This window comes from Bombina bombina, chromosome 1 (genome assembly GCF_027579735.1).
Source record: "Bombina bombina isolate aBomBom1 chromosome 1, aBomBom1.pri, whole genome shotgun sequence".
Taxonomy (NCBI): domain Eukaryota; kingdom Metazoa; phylum Chordata; class Amphibia; order Anura; family Bombinatoridae; genus Bombina; species Bombina bombina.
This window is the reverse complement of record NC_069499.1, coordinates 849875122-849890025: the sequence shown is the minus strand read 5'-3', so window position 1 is coordinate 849890025 and position 14904 is coordinate 849875122. Positions and strand designations below refer to the sequence as shown.

At 40.5% G+C, this 14904-nt stretch overlaps 1 protein-coding gene across 4 annotated transcripts in view; it reads left to right on the top strand.

Annotated features, from left to right (window-relative positions):
* The window catches only part of VRK3 (VRK serine/threonine kinase 3), a 403485-nt gene that overhangs the window by 175726 nt on the left and 212855 nt on the right, over positions 1–14904 (top strand). For all 4 annotated transcript variants that reach the window (XM_053699491.1, XM_053699492.1, XM_053699488.1 and 1 more), the window contains one exon: positions 9118–9252. In XM_053699491.1, the coding sequence (XP_053555466.1) occupies positions 9118–9252 (135 nt within the window). The remainder of the gene's footprint in view (positions 1–9117; positions 9253–14904) is intronic.

Here is a 14904-nt window from a genome sequence, read left to right as displayed (position 1 = left end):
AATGGATTAATTTTGAAATGAATCATTAAAAAGATTTCCGTTTAGGATACGAATTAATAGTACATATTTATGTATTGATAACCATGACATCTTCCTAAAGTGAATACTAACTTTGTAAAGCCATAGATTTCATGTTTTGATTGTCCATCATATTGTTAAACATACTAGAAATTTTATTTATTTGAAATATTTTTATGTATGCACATTTATTTACTTCTTATTGTGAGTACATATCACTAGAATGTATAGGGTTAAATTCAAGGCTACCTTGTTTTAAACCAATCAGGAAGTGATGACCATTGCTTAAATAGGTGCTTCACATGACCGGTACCCACACAGAGTTTCTTACTGATGAAGGAGGCGACTTGCATTCTTCAGTGGGCGGAGTCTCACAGTTGTCACATTTCTGCCATCCACATCCCAGGGGTGAACAACTGGGAAGCGGATCATCTGAGCAGGCAGACTTTTTATCCAGGGGAGTGGGCTCTTCATCTGGAAGTATTCTCAATGATAACCCTCAGGTGGCAAGTTCAGGAGATGGATCAGATGACGTCTTGTCTAAACACCAAGCTTCCAAAATATGGATCAAGATCAAGGGATCCGCAAGCAGCTCTGGTCGACGCTCTAGCGGTTTCATGGGACTTTGGTCTAATCTACCTTTTTCCTCTGTTTGCCCTCCTTCCTCAGGTGATAGCCCGTATCAAACCGGAGCAGGCTTTGGTGATTCTAATTGCTCCAACTTGGCCTCGCAGAATTTGGTTTGCGAACCTGGTGAAGATGTTGTCCTTTCCCCCGTGGAAATAGCCTCTGAGGAAGGACCATCTACTAAAGGGTCCTTTTCTGCATCCAAACCTTGATTTCTCCAACATTGGTGTGTCCGGTCCACGGCGTCGTCCGCCCCCCAGTCATTCTCTTTGCCGCTCTGAACAAGTAGCATCTCCACGGAGATGGTGAAGAGTATGTGGTGTTTAGTTTGTTATTTTAAAATAGTGCCGGTTTGTACTATTTACTCTAAAACAGAAAGAGATGAAGAGTTCTGTTTAAAAGAGGAGTATGATTTTAGCAGCAGTAACTAAAATCAATTGCTGTTCCCACGCAGGACTGTTGAGCCCAGAGAACTTCAGTTGGGGGGAACAGTTTGCAGACTTTTCTGCTCAAGGTATGACTAGTCCATTTTCTAACAAGACTGTGTAATGCTAGAAGACTGTCATTTTCCCTCTTGGGGATCGGTAAGCCATTTTCTTAGACTCTTAACAGAATGAAGGCTTATTATGGGCTATACACTGGTTGACACTCTTGTGGGCAAAATCGATTGCTTTATTTAGTTTTTTATGCAGTTTGAAGTGATTTTCTAACCTTTAAGTGTATGGGAAAGTTTTTAGGCGCCAGGCAGTCGTTTAGACACCTTTCCAGTCAGGAAGGGCCTTTCACTATAGTAGGCAGAGCCTCATTTTCGCGCCATAATTGCGCAGTTTCTTTTGGATGCAGTGCATGCAGCTGCATGTGAGAGGGTCTGGTGATCATTGAAAACGTTCCTGGAAGGCTTCATTTGGTATCGTATAACCCCCAGGGACAGGTGAAGTCGCAGCAAACGCTGTGGCTGGGACTGTAGTGGGGTTAAAATTGCTGATTGATTAAACGGCTCCGGTTTCCTCATTTAAGGTGTTAAAAGCTTGAAAATTGGGGTGCAATACTTTTAAAGCATTAAGACACTGTGGTGAAAATTTGGTAAAGATTGGATATTTCCTTCATAGTTTTTCACATATTCAGTAAAAAAGTGTGCTCTGTTTAACATTTAAAGAGACAGTAACGGTTTTGTTTTAAAACGTTTTTTTTGCATTATTAACCTGTTTAAGCCTGTCTAACATGTCTGTACCTTCAGATAGAACATGTTCTGTATGTATGGAGGCCAAGGTGGTCCCCCCTTCAAATGTATGTGATAATTGTGCCATGGCGTCCAGACAAAGTAAGGACAGTACTGTCACATTTAACAAGGTTGCCCAAGATGATTCCTCAAATGAAGGTAGTGGGGATAGTTCTTCATCCTCTCCTTCTGTGTCAATACCAGTTATGCCCGCGCAGGCGACCTCTAGTACATCTAGCGCGCCAATGCTTGTTACTATGCAACAATTAACGGCAGTAATGGATAATTCCATAGCTAATATTTTATCCAAAATGCCAGCATTTCAAAGAAAGCGTGATTGCTCAGTTTTAAATACAGTGGAGCAAGAAGGCGCTGACGATAATTTATCGGTCATACCCTCACACCAGTCAGAAGTGGCAGTGAGGGAGGGTTTGTCGGAGGGAGAACTTTCAAATTCAGGAAGAATTTCTCAACAGGCAGAACCTGATGTTGTGACGTTTAAATTTAAGTTAGAGCATCTCCACGCATTACTTAAGGAGGTACTAACTACACTGGATGATTGTGACTCTTTGGTCATTCCAGAAAAATTGTGCAAGATGGACAAATTCCTAGAGGTCCCGGTGCACCCTGATGCCTTTCCGATACCTAAAAGGGTGGCGGACATAGTGAATAAGGAGTGGGAGAAGCCAGGCATACCTTTCGTCCCACCTCCTATATTTAAGAAATTGTTCCCCATGGTCGACCCAAGGAAGGACACATGGCAAAAAGTCCCTAAGGTTGAGGGGGCAGTTTCTACACTAGCCAAACGCACGACTATTCCCATTGAGGACAATTGTGCTTTTAAAGATCCTATGGATAAGAAATTGGAGGGTTTGCTTAAAAAGATTTTTGTTCAGCAAGGTTACCTCCTCCAACCAATTTCGTGCATTATTCCTGTCACCACGGCAGAGTGTTTCTGGTTGATGAACTAGAAAAGTCGCTCAATAAAGAGACTCCATATGAGGAAGTCATGGACAGAATTCACGCACTTAAGTTAGCTAATTCCTTTATTTTAGATGCCGCTTTGCAATTAGCGAGATTAGCGGCGAAAAATTCAGGGTTTGCAATTGTGGCGCGTAGAGCGCTCTGGCTAAAGTCTTGGTCGGCGGTCTATCTTCCAAGACAAAATTGCTTAATATCCCTTTCAAAGGTAAGACCCTTTTTGGGCCAGAATTGAAAGAAATTATTTCAGACATCACTGGGGGGAAGGGCCATGCCCTCCCACAGGATAGGCCTTTCAAGGCTAAGAATAAGTCCAATTTTCGTTCCTTTCGTAATTTCAGGAACGGACCGGCTTCTAACTCTGCAGCCTCTAGACAAGAGGGTAACGCTTCCCAGGCTAAACCAGCTTGGAAACCAATGCAAGGCTGGAACAAGGGTAAACAGGCCAAGAAGCCTGCTGCTGCTACCAAGACAGCATGAAGGGGTAGCCCCCGATCCGGGACCGGATCAAGTAGGGTGCAGACTCTCTCTCTTTGCTCAGGCTTGGGTAAGAGATGTTCAGGATCCCTGGGCACTAGAAATAGTCTCTCAGGGTTATCTTCTAGAGTTCAAGGAACTTCCTCCAAGGGGAAGGTTCCACATGTCTCGCTTATCTTCAGACCAAATAAAGAGACAGGCATTCTTACATTGTGTAGAAGACCTGTTAAAGATGGGAGTGATACACCCAGTTCCAACAGTGGAACAAGGTCAAGGGTTTTACTCAAACCTGTTTGTAGTTCCCAAAAAAGAGGGAACTTTCAAACCAATTCTGGATTTAAAAATTCTAAACAAGTTTCTCAGAGTTCCATCGTTCAAAATGGAAACCATTCGAACAATTCTACCTACAATCCAGGAGGGTCAATATATGACTACCGTGGATTTAAAGGATGCTTACCTACATATTCCTATCCACAAAGATCATCATCAGTTCCTAAGGTTCGCCTTTCTGGACAAACATTACCAGTTAGTGGCTCTTCCATTCGGTTTAGCCACTGCTCCCAGAATTTTCACAAAGGTGCTAGGGTCCCTTCTGGCGGTTCTAAGACCGAGGGGCATTGCAGTGGCACCTTATCTAGATGACATTCTAATTCAAGCGTCGTCTCTTTCCAAGGCAAAGGCTCATACAGACATTGTTCTAGCCTTTCTCAGATCTCACAGGTGGAAGGTGAACGTAGAAAAGAGTTCCCTTTCTCCGTCAACAAGAGTTCCCTTTTTGGGAACAATAATAGATTCTGTAGAAATGAAGATCTTCCTGACAGAAGTCAGAAAGTCAAAGCTTCTAAACGCTTGTCAAGTTCTTCACTCTATTCTGCAGCCTTCCATAGCTCAGTGCATGGAAGTAGTAGGATTGATGGTTGCAGCAATGGACATAGTTCCTTTTGCTCAAATTCATCTAAGACCATTACAACTGTGCATGCTCAATCAGTGGAATGGGGACTATGCAGACTTGTCTCCTCAGATTCAAGTAGACCAGATAACCAGAGACTCACTCCGTTGGTGGTTGACTCAGGATCACCTGTCTCAGGGAATGAGTTTCCGCAGACCAGAGTGGGTCATTGTCACGACCGACGCCAGTCTATTAGGCTGGGGCGCGGTCTGGGATTCCCTGAAAGCTCAGGGTCTATGGTCTCGGGAAGAGTCTCTTCTCCCGATAAACATCCTTGAACTGAGAGCGATATTCAATGCTATCCGAGCTTGGCCTCAACTAGCAAAGGCCGGATTCATAAGATTCCAGTCAGACAACATGACGACTGTAGCTTACATCAACCATCAGGGAGGAACAAAGAGTTCCTTGGCGATGAGAGAGGTATCCAAGATCATCAAATGGGCGGAGGATCACTCCTGCCATCTATCTGCAATTCACATCCCAGGAGTAGACAACTGGGAGGCGGATTATCTGAGTCGTCAGACTTTCCATCCGGGGGAGTGGGAACTCCACCCGGAGGTCTTTGCCCAATTAACCCAATTATGGGGCATTCCAGACATGGATCTGATGGCGTCTCGTCAGAACTTCAAGGTTCCGTGCTACGGGTCCAGATCCAGGGATCCCAAGGCGACTCTAGTGGATGCATTAGTGGCGCCTTGGTCGTTCAACCTAGCTTATGTGTTTCCACCGTTTCCTCTCCTTCCCAGGCTCGTAGCCAGGATCAAACAGGAGAAGGCCTCTGTGATTCTGATAGCTCCTGCGTGGCCACGCAGGACTTGGTATGCAGACCTGGTGAATATGTCATCAGCTCCACCATGGAAGCTACCTTTGAGACAGGATCTTCTAGTACAAGGTCCATTCGAACATCCGAATCTAGTTTCTCTGCAGCTGACTGCCTGGAAATTGAACGCTTGATTTTATCCAAGCGTGGGTTTTCAAATTCAGTGATAGATACTCTGGTCCAAGCCAGAAAACCTGTGACTAGAAAGATTTACCATAAAATATGGAAAAAATATATCTGTTGGTGTGAATCCAAGAGATTCTCCTGGAGTAAGATTAAAATTCCTAAGATTCTTTCCTTTCTCCAAGAGGGTTTGGATAAAGGGTTGTCAGCGAGTTCTCTAAAAGGACAGATTTCTGCCTTATCTATTTTGTTACACAAACGCCTGGCAGCTGTGCCAGATGTACAAGCTTTTGTACAGGCTTTGGTCAGAGTCAAGCCTGTTTACAGACCTATGACTCCTCCTTGGAGTCTAAATTTAGTTCTTTCAGTTCTTCAAGGGGTTCTGTTTAAACCTTTACATTCCATAGATATCAAGTTACTATCTTGGAAAGTTCTGTTTTTGGTTGCTATTTCTTCTGCTAGAAGAGTTTCTGAATTATCTGCTTTGCAGTGTGATCCACCCTATCTGGTGTTCCATTCAGATAAGGTCGTTTTGCGTACCAAGCCTGGTTTTCTTCCAAAAGTTGTTTCCAACAAGAATATTAACCAGGAAATAGTTGTTCCTTCTCTGTGTCCGAAACCAGTTTCAAAGAAGGAACGTTTGTTACACAATTTAGATGTAGTCCGTGCTTTAAAGTTCTATTTAGAAGCAACAAAGGATTTTAGACAAACCTCATCTTTGTTTGTCGTTTACTCTGGTAAGAGGAGAGGACAAAAAGCTACTGCTACCTCTCTTTCTTTCTGGCTGAAAAGCATTTTCCGATTGGCTTATGAGACTGCCGGACGGCAGCCTCCTGAAAGAATCACAGCTCACTCTACTAGGGCTGTGGCTTCCACATGGGCCTTCAAGAACGAGGCTTCTGTTGATCAGATATGTAAGGCAGCGACTTGGTCTTCCTTGCACACTTTTGCCAAATTCTACAAATTTGATACTTTTGCTTCTTCGGAGGCTATTTTTGGGAGAAAGGTTTTGCAAGCCGTGGTGCCTTCTGTTTAGGTAACCTGATTTGCTCCCTCCCTTCATCCATGTCCTAAAGTTTTGGTATTGGTTCCCACAAGTAATGGATGACGCCGTGGACCGGACACACCAATGTTGGAGAAAACAGAATTTATGCTTACCTGATAAATTACTTTCTCCAACGGTGTGTCCGGTCCACGGCCCGCCCTGGTTTTTTAATCAGGTTTGAAAAATTTATTTCTCTATACACTACAGTCACCACGGCACCCTATAGTTTCTCCTTTTTTTCTCCTAACCGTCGGTCGAATGACTGGGGGGCGGAGCCTGAGGATGGGCTATATGGACAGCTTTTGCTGTGCTCTTTGCCATTTCCTGTTGGGGAAGGGAATATTCCCACAAGTAATGGATGACGCAGTGGACCGGACACACCGTTGGAGAAAGTAATTTATCAGGTAAGCATAAATTCTGTTTCTCTGAAGCTGACTGCTTGTTGATTGAACGCATAATCTTGTCTAGACTAGGTTTTTCCGAAAATGTTATTAATACCATGATTCTGGCTCGTAAGCTGGTAACTCGCAAGATTTACCATAAGGTGTGGCACACATACTGGTGAAAATCTAGGGGTTTCCCTTGGAGTCAGGTGAGTGTTCCCCGCATTCTGTCTTTTTTTCTTCAGGAGGGTCTGGAGAAGGGTTTGTCAGTCAATACTCCTGACTTCTGGCCGACTTACTAGATGTTCAATCTTTTGTGCAGGCCTTGGTCAGACTTAATCTTGTTCTTAGGGTTCTGCAGCAGGCTTTGTTTGAGCCTATGCACTCTGTTAATATTTAGTTATTGTCATGGAAGGTTTTGTTTATTCAAGCTATTTCTTCTGCCTGTATAGTCTGAGTTTTGGGCTCTACAGTGTGAACCCCCTTATCTTATTTTCCATGCGGATAATGTGGTCCTTCGTACCAAATTGGGATTTCTTCCTAAAGATGTTTTCGGACCGCAATATCAATCAGGAAATTGTCGTTCCTTCGTTCTGTCCCAATCCTCCTCATAAGTAACATCTGTTGCATATCCCGGATGTAGTGTGTGCTTTGAAGTTCTGTCTGCAGACAACTAAGGATTGTTGGCAATTTACTGCCCTTTTTGTTATGTTTTATGGTAAATGTAAGGGCCAGAAGGCCAGTTCTACTACTATGAGACAGCTGGACAACAGCCTCCTGAGAGGATTACGGGTCATTCCACTTGGGCTGTCTCTTCTTCCTGGGCCTTTAAAAACGAGGCTTCTGTGGAACAAATATGCAAGGCAGCCACTTGGTCTATGTTGCATACTTTTTCCAAATTCTACAACTTTGATGTTTTTGCCTCTGCTGAGGCTTCTTTTGGGAGGAAAGTTCTTCAAGTGGTGGTGCCTTCTGTTTAGATCCGCCTGTCTTGTTCTCCCTCCCTTCCATTCTGTGTCCTCTAGCTTGGGTATTGGTTCCCACTAGTAATTAGAATGGATTTGTGTACTCTCCATGCCATTGGAAAGAAAACAAAATGTATGCTTACCTGATTATTTTCTTTCCTGGCATGGAGAGTCCACAACCCGCCCTTATCTAAATTTTGAGACTGCTTTTGTCATTTTCTAAATTTCAGGCACCTCTATACCCTTTGTGTCCTCTTCTCTTTCCATATCCTTTGGCTGAATGACTGGGGGATTGTGGGAAATGGGAGGATACTTAAAGCTTTGCTGGGGTGTTCTTTGCCTCCTCTTGGTGGCCAGGAGTAGTTAAATTCCCACTAGTAATTAGAATGGACTCTGTACATGCCAGGAAAGAAAATAATTTATCAGGTAAGCATAAATTTTGTTTTAAATGCCACTTTATGTTTTTCTAATTTTGTCTTAATTCACAATTAAGATGAAGCCAGAACCAGCTAACTTAGCCTAGTGTTTCACAAAGAACTACCTGTTCTGTAGCAGGATATGTGCAGTGTTGTATCTGGAATCAACTTGGACTTCATTTGTGTTTTTTTTTTTCAGAATGAAGTGTTACACTACAAAAGTCTTTCAAAAATATATTGTAGTGGAATAGATGGTTTTCTATAATATCTGTATTTAATAATTCCACTTTACACCTTTTTAGCCTCAGCCTATTTTAATTATTCTCAGAACAAAACATTGCAGCCTGAGATCTGATCATTGAAATTATTATTATTGTAGTATGATTTTAACTAAATATTGGCTTACATTTTAGCCGGTTAAAATCAACTAGTGCCGATTAATTACTTCCCGGGGGCGGACTGATTAGAACTTCACTAAATCCTGCTGCTCTAGATATAGGCCTAAATACGCCCCCCCCCCGCCCCCCTGCTGAAGACAATTAACTTTTTATTGTCTAACTTTAAATATTTTCACAATTACGGGGACATTTTTAAAGGCTCCTGGACCCTTACATAGGTCCATATCTGATGTATTTGCCATGTTATGATAGATGCCTAAATTCTTGACATGAGCACTATTTAAAAGATGATTACCGCCTCTTTAAAATGTGAATTCATATCCCTCTATAAAAAATTTTTTTCGTATACATCCAGTTTTATTATATTACTGTTGCCATGGTGATCACTTGATGGCTACCTGGGCTTATGACCCCTTGTTTATAAGTTTCTTTGTGTTTTTTTTATGCGGCTTCCTCTCTGCAGATGCTTAACAACTTTGTTAATTTGTAAAATCAACTAGGAGTGACTACCATAAAATGCATCAGCTTTAGTTAATTGTCCTGTATTAGACACTATCTAGTAGTAATTAAGTTTCCAAAAAAATTAAAAGCTGATTTATTTGACTCAGTGATATCTTTGGGATATGGGAACTACAAGCTAATGTTTCACATTCTTAGGGTGAGAGTGTTTTTAATAAGTACTAATTTTGTTTACAGGCCCCAAAGCCAAGCAAACTAAAGTAAGCCATTTTGAACCACTTCCAGAAAATGAGGTTGTGACGGACAACAGCAGCACAAAATGGCATCTGGACAAGCTTCTAACAAAAGGCAACACTGGTATCTTGTATGAAGGTAACCAGACAGTGACTCCATAATGTCTTTTATTCATGCAATACATTTCTTATTCTTATCTGACATAATAACATATAAAAGCATAATGTCAGCAGATGTCACATACAAGCCATTAAACCATTATTTCAATTGTTTTTGGTGAACAATTAAGCAAATCGACAGGAAAACTATAATTCAAATTGATTATATTTAGAGATGCTTTTTTTATAAATCACTCATTGTAGGGTGAGGTAGACATTCTGTTTTGTGGCATCCATTGTTTCTTTTGAAATTACTTATATGTTTTGGAAATTTCTGCCACAGTCCGGAACCATGGTTGAAGCATTATGGGTGTGATTTGTTGAAAATGTCACTATAAACATATATTTACCATATTTCACATATAAAAATATAGTAGCAAATCAAGCACATGGAAAATCAAACCTGCTATAATATTTTTCAATATATATATATATATATATATATATATATATATATATATATATATATATATATATATATATATATATATATATATATATATATATAAACAAAAAAACAAGGTGACCTGGGTCAGACCTAGTAGTTAAATAAATGGTGGAAACAATGCAACATGATACATTTTTTACATGTGTGTGTGATGTCATATATGAACTTGTGTATATGTTCATTTATATTTTCACACCGGTTTTAGCTCCCAAATGGTTTGGCTGGCTCTTGAATTTCAAGCCAATTTATCAAGCTCTGGAACGTAAATACATGTAAATCATCTGCTGTGATCTATTTAGATTTTAGAAAAAACGTTTGATGTACTGTTTCTTTGCAAATGATTAAGCAAAATTAAAGGGACAATAAACACCTTGAGCTTTTAATAGAAAATAACATAATTTATGTAAGAACTTACCTGATTTAATTTCTCATTTTCAGTTCATGAGCTAGTGACGTATGGGATATACAATCCTACCAGGAGGGGCAATGTTTCCCAAACCTCAAAATGCCTATAAATACACCCCTCACCACACCCACAATTCAGTTTAACGAATAGCCAAGTAGTGGGGTGATAAAGAAAGGAGTAAAAAGCATCAAAAAAAGGAATTTGAAAATAATTGTGCTTTATACAAAAAATCATAACAACCATAAAAAGGTTGGGTCTCATGGGCTCTTGCCAATATGAAAGAAATTAATTTATCAGGTAAGTTCTTACATAAATTATGTTTTTTTTTCATGTAATTGGCAAGAGTCCATGAGCTAGTGACGTATAGGATAGTAATACCCAAGATGTGGAACGCCACAGAAGAGTCACTAGAGAGGGAGGGAAAAAATAAGTCATTTTCCGCTGAAAAAATTAATCCACAACCCAAAATATAAGTTTATTCTCATAAATGAAAAGAAAAAACTTAAACAAACATAAGCAGAGGAATCAAACTGAAACAGCTGCCTGAAGAACTTTTCTACCAAAAACTGCTTCCAAGGAAGCAAATACATCAAAATGGTAGATTTTAGTAAATGTATGCAAAGAAGACCAAGTTGCTGCTTTGCAAATCTGAACAACTGAAGCTTCATTCTTAAAAGCCCACAAAGTGGAGACTGATCTAGTAGAATGAGCTGTAATTCTCTGAGGCGGGGCCTGACCCAACTCCAAATAAGCCTGATGAATCAAAAGCTTTAACCAAGATGCCAAGGAAATGGCAGAAGCCTTCTGACCTTTCCTAGAACCAGAAAAGACAACAAATAGACTTGAAGTCTTCCTGAAACATTTAGTAGCTTCAACATAATATTTCAAAGCTCTTACAACATCCAAAGAATGTAAGGATCCCTCCAAAGAATTCTTAGGATTAGGACACAAAGAAAGAACAACAATTTCTCTATTAATGTTTTTAGAATTCACAACCTTAGGTAGAAATTTAAATGAAGTCCGCAAAACTGCCTTATCCTGATGGAAAATCAGAAAAGGAGATTCACAAGAAAGAGCAGATAATTCAGAAACTCTTCTAGCAGAAGAGATTGCCAAAAGGAACAACACTTTTTAAGAAAGCAGTTTAATGTCCAAAGAATGCATAGGCTCAAAAGGTGGAGTCTGTAAAGCCTTCAAAACCAAATTAAGACTCCAAGGAGGAGAGATTGATTTAATGACAGGCTTGATACGGACCAAAGCCTGTACAAAACAGTGAATATCAGGAAGCTTAGCAATCTTTCTGTGAAATATAACAGAAAGAGCAGAGATTTGTCCCTTCAAGGAACTTGCAGACAAACCTTTATCCAAACCATCCTGAAGAAACTGTAAAATTCTAGGAATTCTAAAAGAATGCCAGGAGAATTTATGAGAAGAACACCATGAAATATAATACTTCCAAACTCGATAGTAAATCTTCCTAGAAACAGATTTACAAGCCTGTAACATAGTATTAATCACCGAGTCAGAGAAACCTCTATGACTAAGCACTAGGCGTTCAATTTCCATACCTTCAAATTTAATGATTTGAGATCCTGATGGAAAAACGGACCTTGAGTCAGAAGGTCTGGTCTTAAAGGAAGTGGCCAAGGTTGGCAACTGGACATCCGAACAAGATCCGCATACCAAAACCTGTGAGGCCATGCTGGAGCTACCAGCAACACAAACGATTGTTCCATTAAGATCTTGGAAATCACTCTTGGAAGAAGAACTAGAGGCGGGAAGATATAAGCAGGTTGATAACACCAAGGAGCTGCTAACGCATCCACCGCCTCCGCCTGAGGATCCCTGGACCTGGACAGGTACCTGTGAAGTTTCTTGTTTAGATGGGAAGCCATCAGATCTATTTCTGGAATACCCCACATCTGAACAATGTGAAAAAACACATCTGGATGGAGCGACCACTCCCCCGGATGTAAAGTCTGACGGCTGAGATAATCGGCTTCCCAATTGTCTACACCTGGGATATGAACTGCAGAAATTAGACAGGAGCTGGATTCCACCCAAGAAAGTATCCAAGATACTTCTTTCATAGCTTGGGGACTGTGAGTCCCACCCTGATGATTGACATATGCCACAGTTGTGATATTGTCTTTCTGAAAACAAATGAACGGTTCTCTCTTCAACAGAGGCCAAACCTGAAGAGCCGTGAAAATAGCACGGAGTTCTAAAATATTGATTGGTAACCTCGCCTCTTGAGATTTCCAAACCCCTTGTGCTGTCAGAGATCCCCAGACATCTCCCCAACCTGAAAGACTTGCATCTGTTGTGATCACAGTCCAGGTTGGACAAACAAAAGAGGCCCCTTGAACTATACAATGGTGATCTAACCACCAAGTCAGAGAGAGTCAAACATTGCGATTTAAGGATATTAATTGTGATATATTTGTATAATCCCTGTACCATTGATTCAGCATACAAAGCTGGAGAGATCTCATATGAAAATGAGCAAAGGGGATCGTGTCTGATGCTACAGTCATGAGACCTAAAACTTCAATGCACATAGCTACTGAAGGGAATGATTGAGACTAAAAGTTTTGACAAGCTGAAACCAATTTTAATTGTCTCTTGTCTGTTAGAGACAGAGTCATGGGCACTGAATCTATCTGGAAACCTAAAAAGGTGACTCTTGTCTGAGGAATCAAGGAACTTTTTGGTAAATTGATCCTCCAACCATGTTTTTGAAGAAACAACACTAGTTGATTTGTGTGAGATTCTGCATAATGTAAAGACTGAGCTAGTACCAAGATATCGTCCAAATAAGGAAACACTGCAATACCCCGTTCTCTGATTACAGAGAGTAGGGCACCGAGAAGGAGCTGTTGCTAGGCCAAATGGAAGAGCGACAAATTGATAATGTTTGTCTAGAAAAGAGAATCTCAGAAACTGATAGTGGCCAGGATGAATCGGAATATGAAGATATGCATCCTGTAAGTCTATCGTGGACATATAATGACCTTGCTGAACAAAAGGCAGAATAGTCCTTATAGTCACCATTTTGAAAGTTGGCACTCTTACAAAACGATTAAAAATTTTCAGATCCAGAACTGGCCTGAAGGAATTTTCTTTCTTTGGGACAATGAATAGATTTGAATAAAACCCCAGACCTTGTTCCTGAAACGGAACTGGTATAATTACCCCTGAAAGCTCCAGGTCTGAAACACACTTCAGAAAAGCCTGAGCCTTTACTGGATTTGCTGGGATGCGTGAAAGAAAAAAATCTTCTCACAGGAGGTCTTACTCTGAATCCTATTCGGTACCCTTGAGAGACCATATTCTGAATCCATTGATTTTGGACAGAATCTGCCCAAATACTTTGGAAGAATCTTAATCTGCCCCCTACCAGCTGAGCTGGAATGAAGGCCGCACCTTCATGCAGACTTCGGGGCTGGCTTTGGTTTCTTAAACAACTTGGATTTATTCCAACTTGAAGAAGGTTTCCAATTAGAACCAGATTCATTTGGGGGAAGGATTGAGTTTCTGTTCCTTATTTTGTTGAGAGGAACAAAAATGGTTAGAAGCTTTAGATTTACCCTTAGGTCTTTTATCTTGAGGCAAAAAAACTCCTTTCCCCCCCAGTGACAGTTGAAATAATTGAATCCAACTGAGAAAAAAATACATTATTACCTTGGAAAGAAAGAGATAGTAATCTAGATTTAGATACCATGTCAGCATTCCAATATTTGAGCCACAAAGCTCTTCTAGCTAAAATAGCTAAAGACATAGATTTAACATCAATTTTGATGATATCAAAATTGGCATCACAGATAAAATGATTAGCATGTTGATGCAAGCAAACAATGCTAGACAAATCAGGATTTGTTTCCTGTTGCGCTAAACTTTCCAACCAAAAAGTTGATGCAGCTGCAACATCAGCCATAGAAATGGCAGGCCTGAGAAGATAGCCAGAATATAATTAAGCTTTCTTTAGATAAGATTCAAGTTTCCTATATAAAGGGTCCTTAAAGGAAGTACTATCTTCCATAGGAATACTAGTACGTTTGGCAAGAGTAGAAATAGCCCCATCAACTTTGGGGATCTTTTACCAAAACTCCAAACTAACTGCTGGCAAAGGATACAATGTTTTAAACCTTGAAGAAGGGATAAAAGAAGTACCAAGCCTATTCCATTCCTTAGAAATCATATCAGAAATAGCATCAGGAACTGGAAAAACCTCTGGAGTAACCACAGGAGGTTTATAAACAGAATTTATACATTTACTAGTTTTAATATCAAGAGGACTAGTTTCCTCAATATCCAACATAATCAACACCTCTTTTAACAAGGAACAAATATACTCCATTTTAAATAAATAAGTAGATTTGTCATTGTCATTATCTGAATCAGATAGATCCTCATCAGAGGAGGATAATTCAGTATGTTGGCGGTCATTTGAAATGTCATCAACTTTATCAGAAGTTTTAAAAGACCTTTTACGTTTTTTTAGAAGGCGGGATAGCAGACAAAGGGGGGTAGTTATCAAGCCGTCAACCTCAAATACGCTAGAATTCCGCAGCGTATTTGTGGCGAGGCTGATTCGCCTTAGTTATCAAAGGCTAAAGACCGGCAAAAGTAGAATTTTGTGACGTAAACTTCGATCTGCCAGACTCAGTCCGACACAGATCGATTCTTACGTCACTCCAGATGTTCCGCACACAAGTGCGGCACAATCTGACTACTTTTGCTAGTTATCAAAAAACTAGCAGGTACGCTCGGCACTT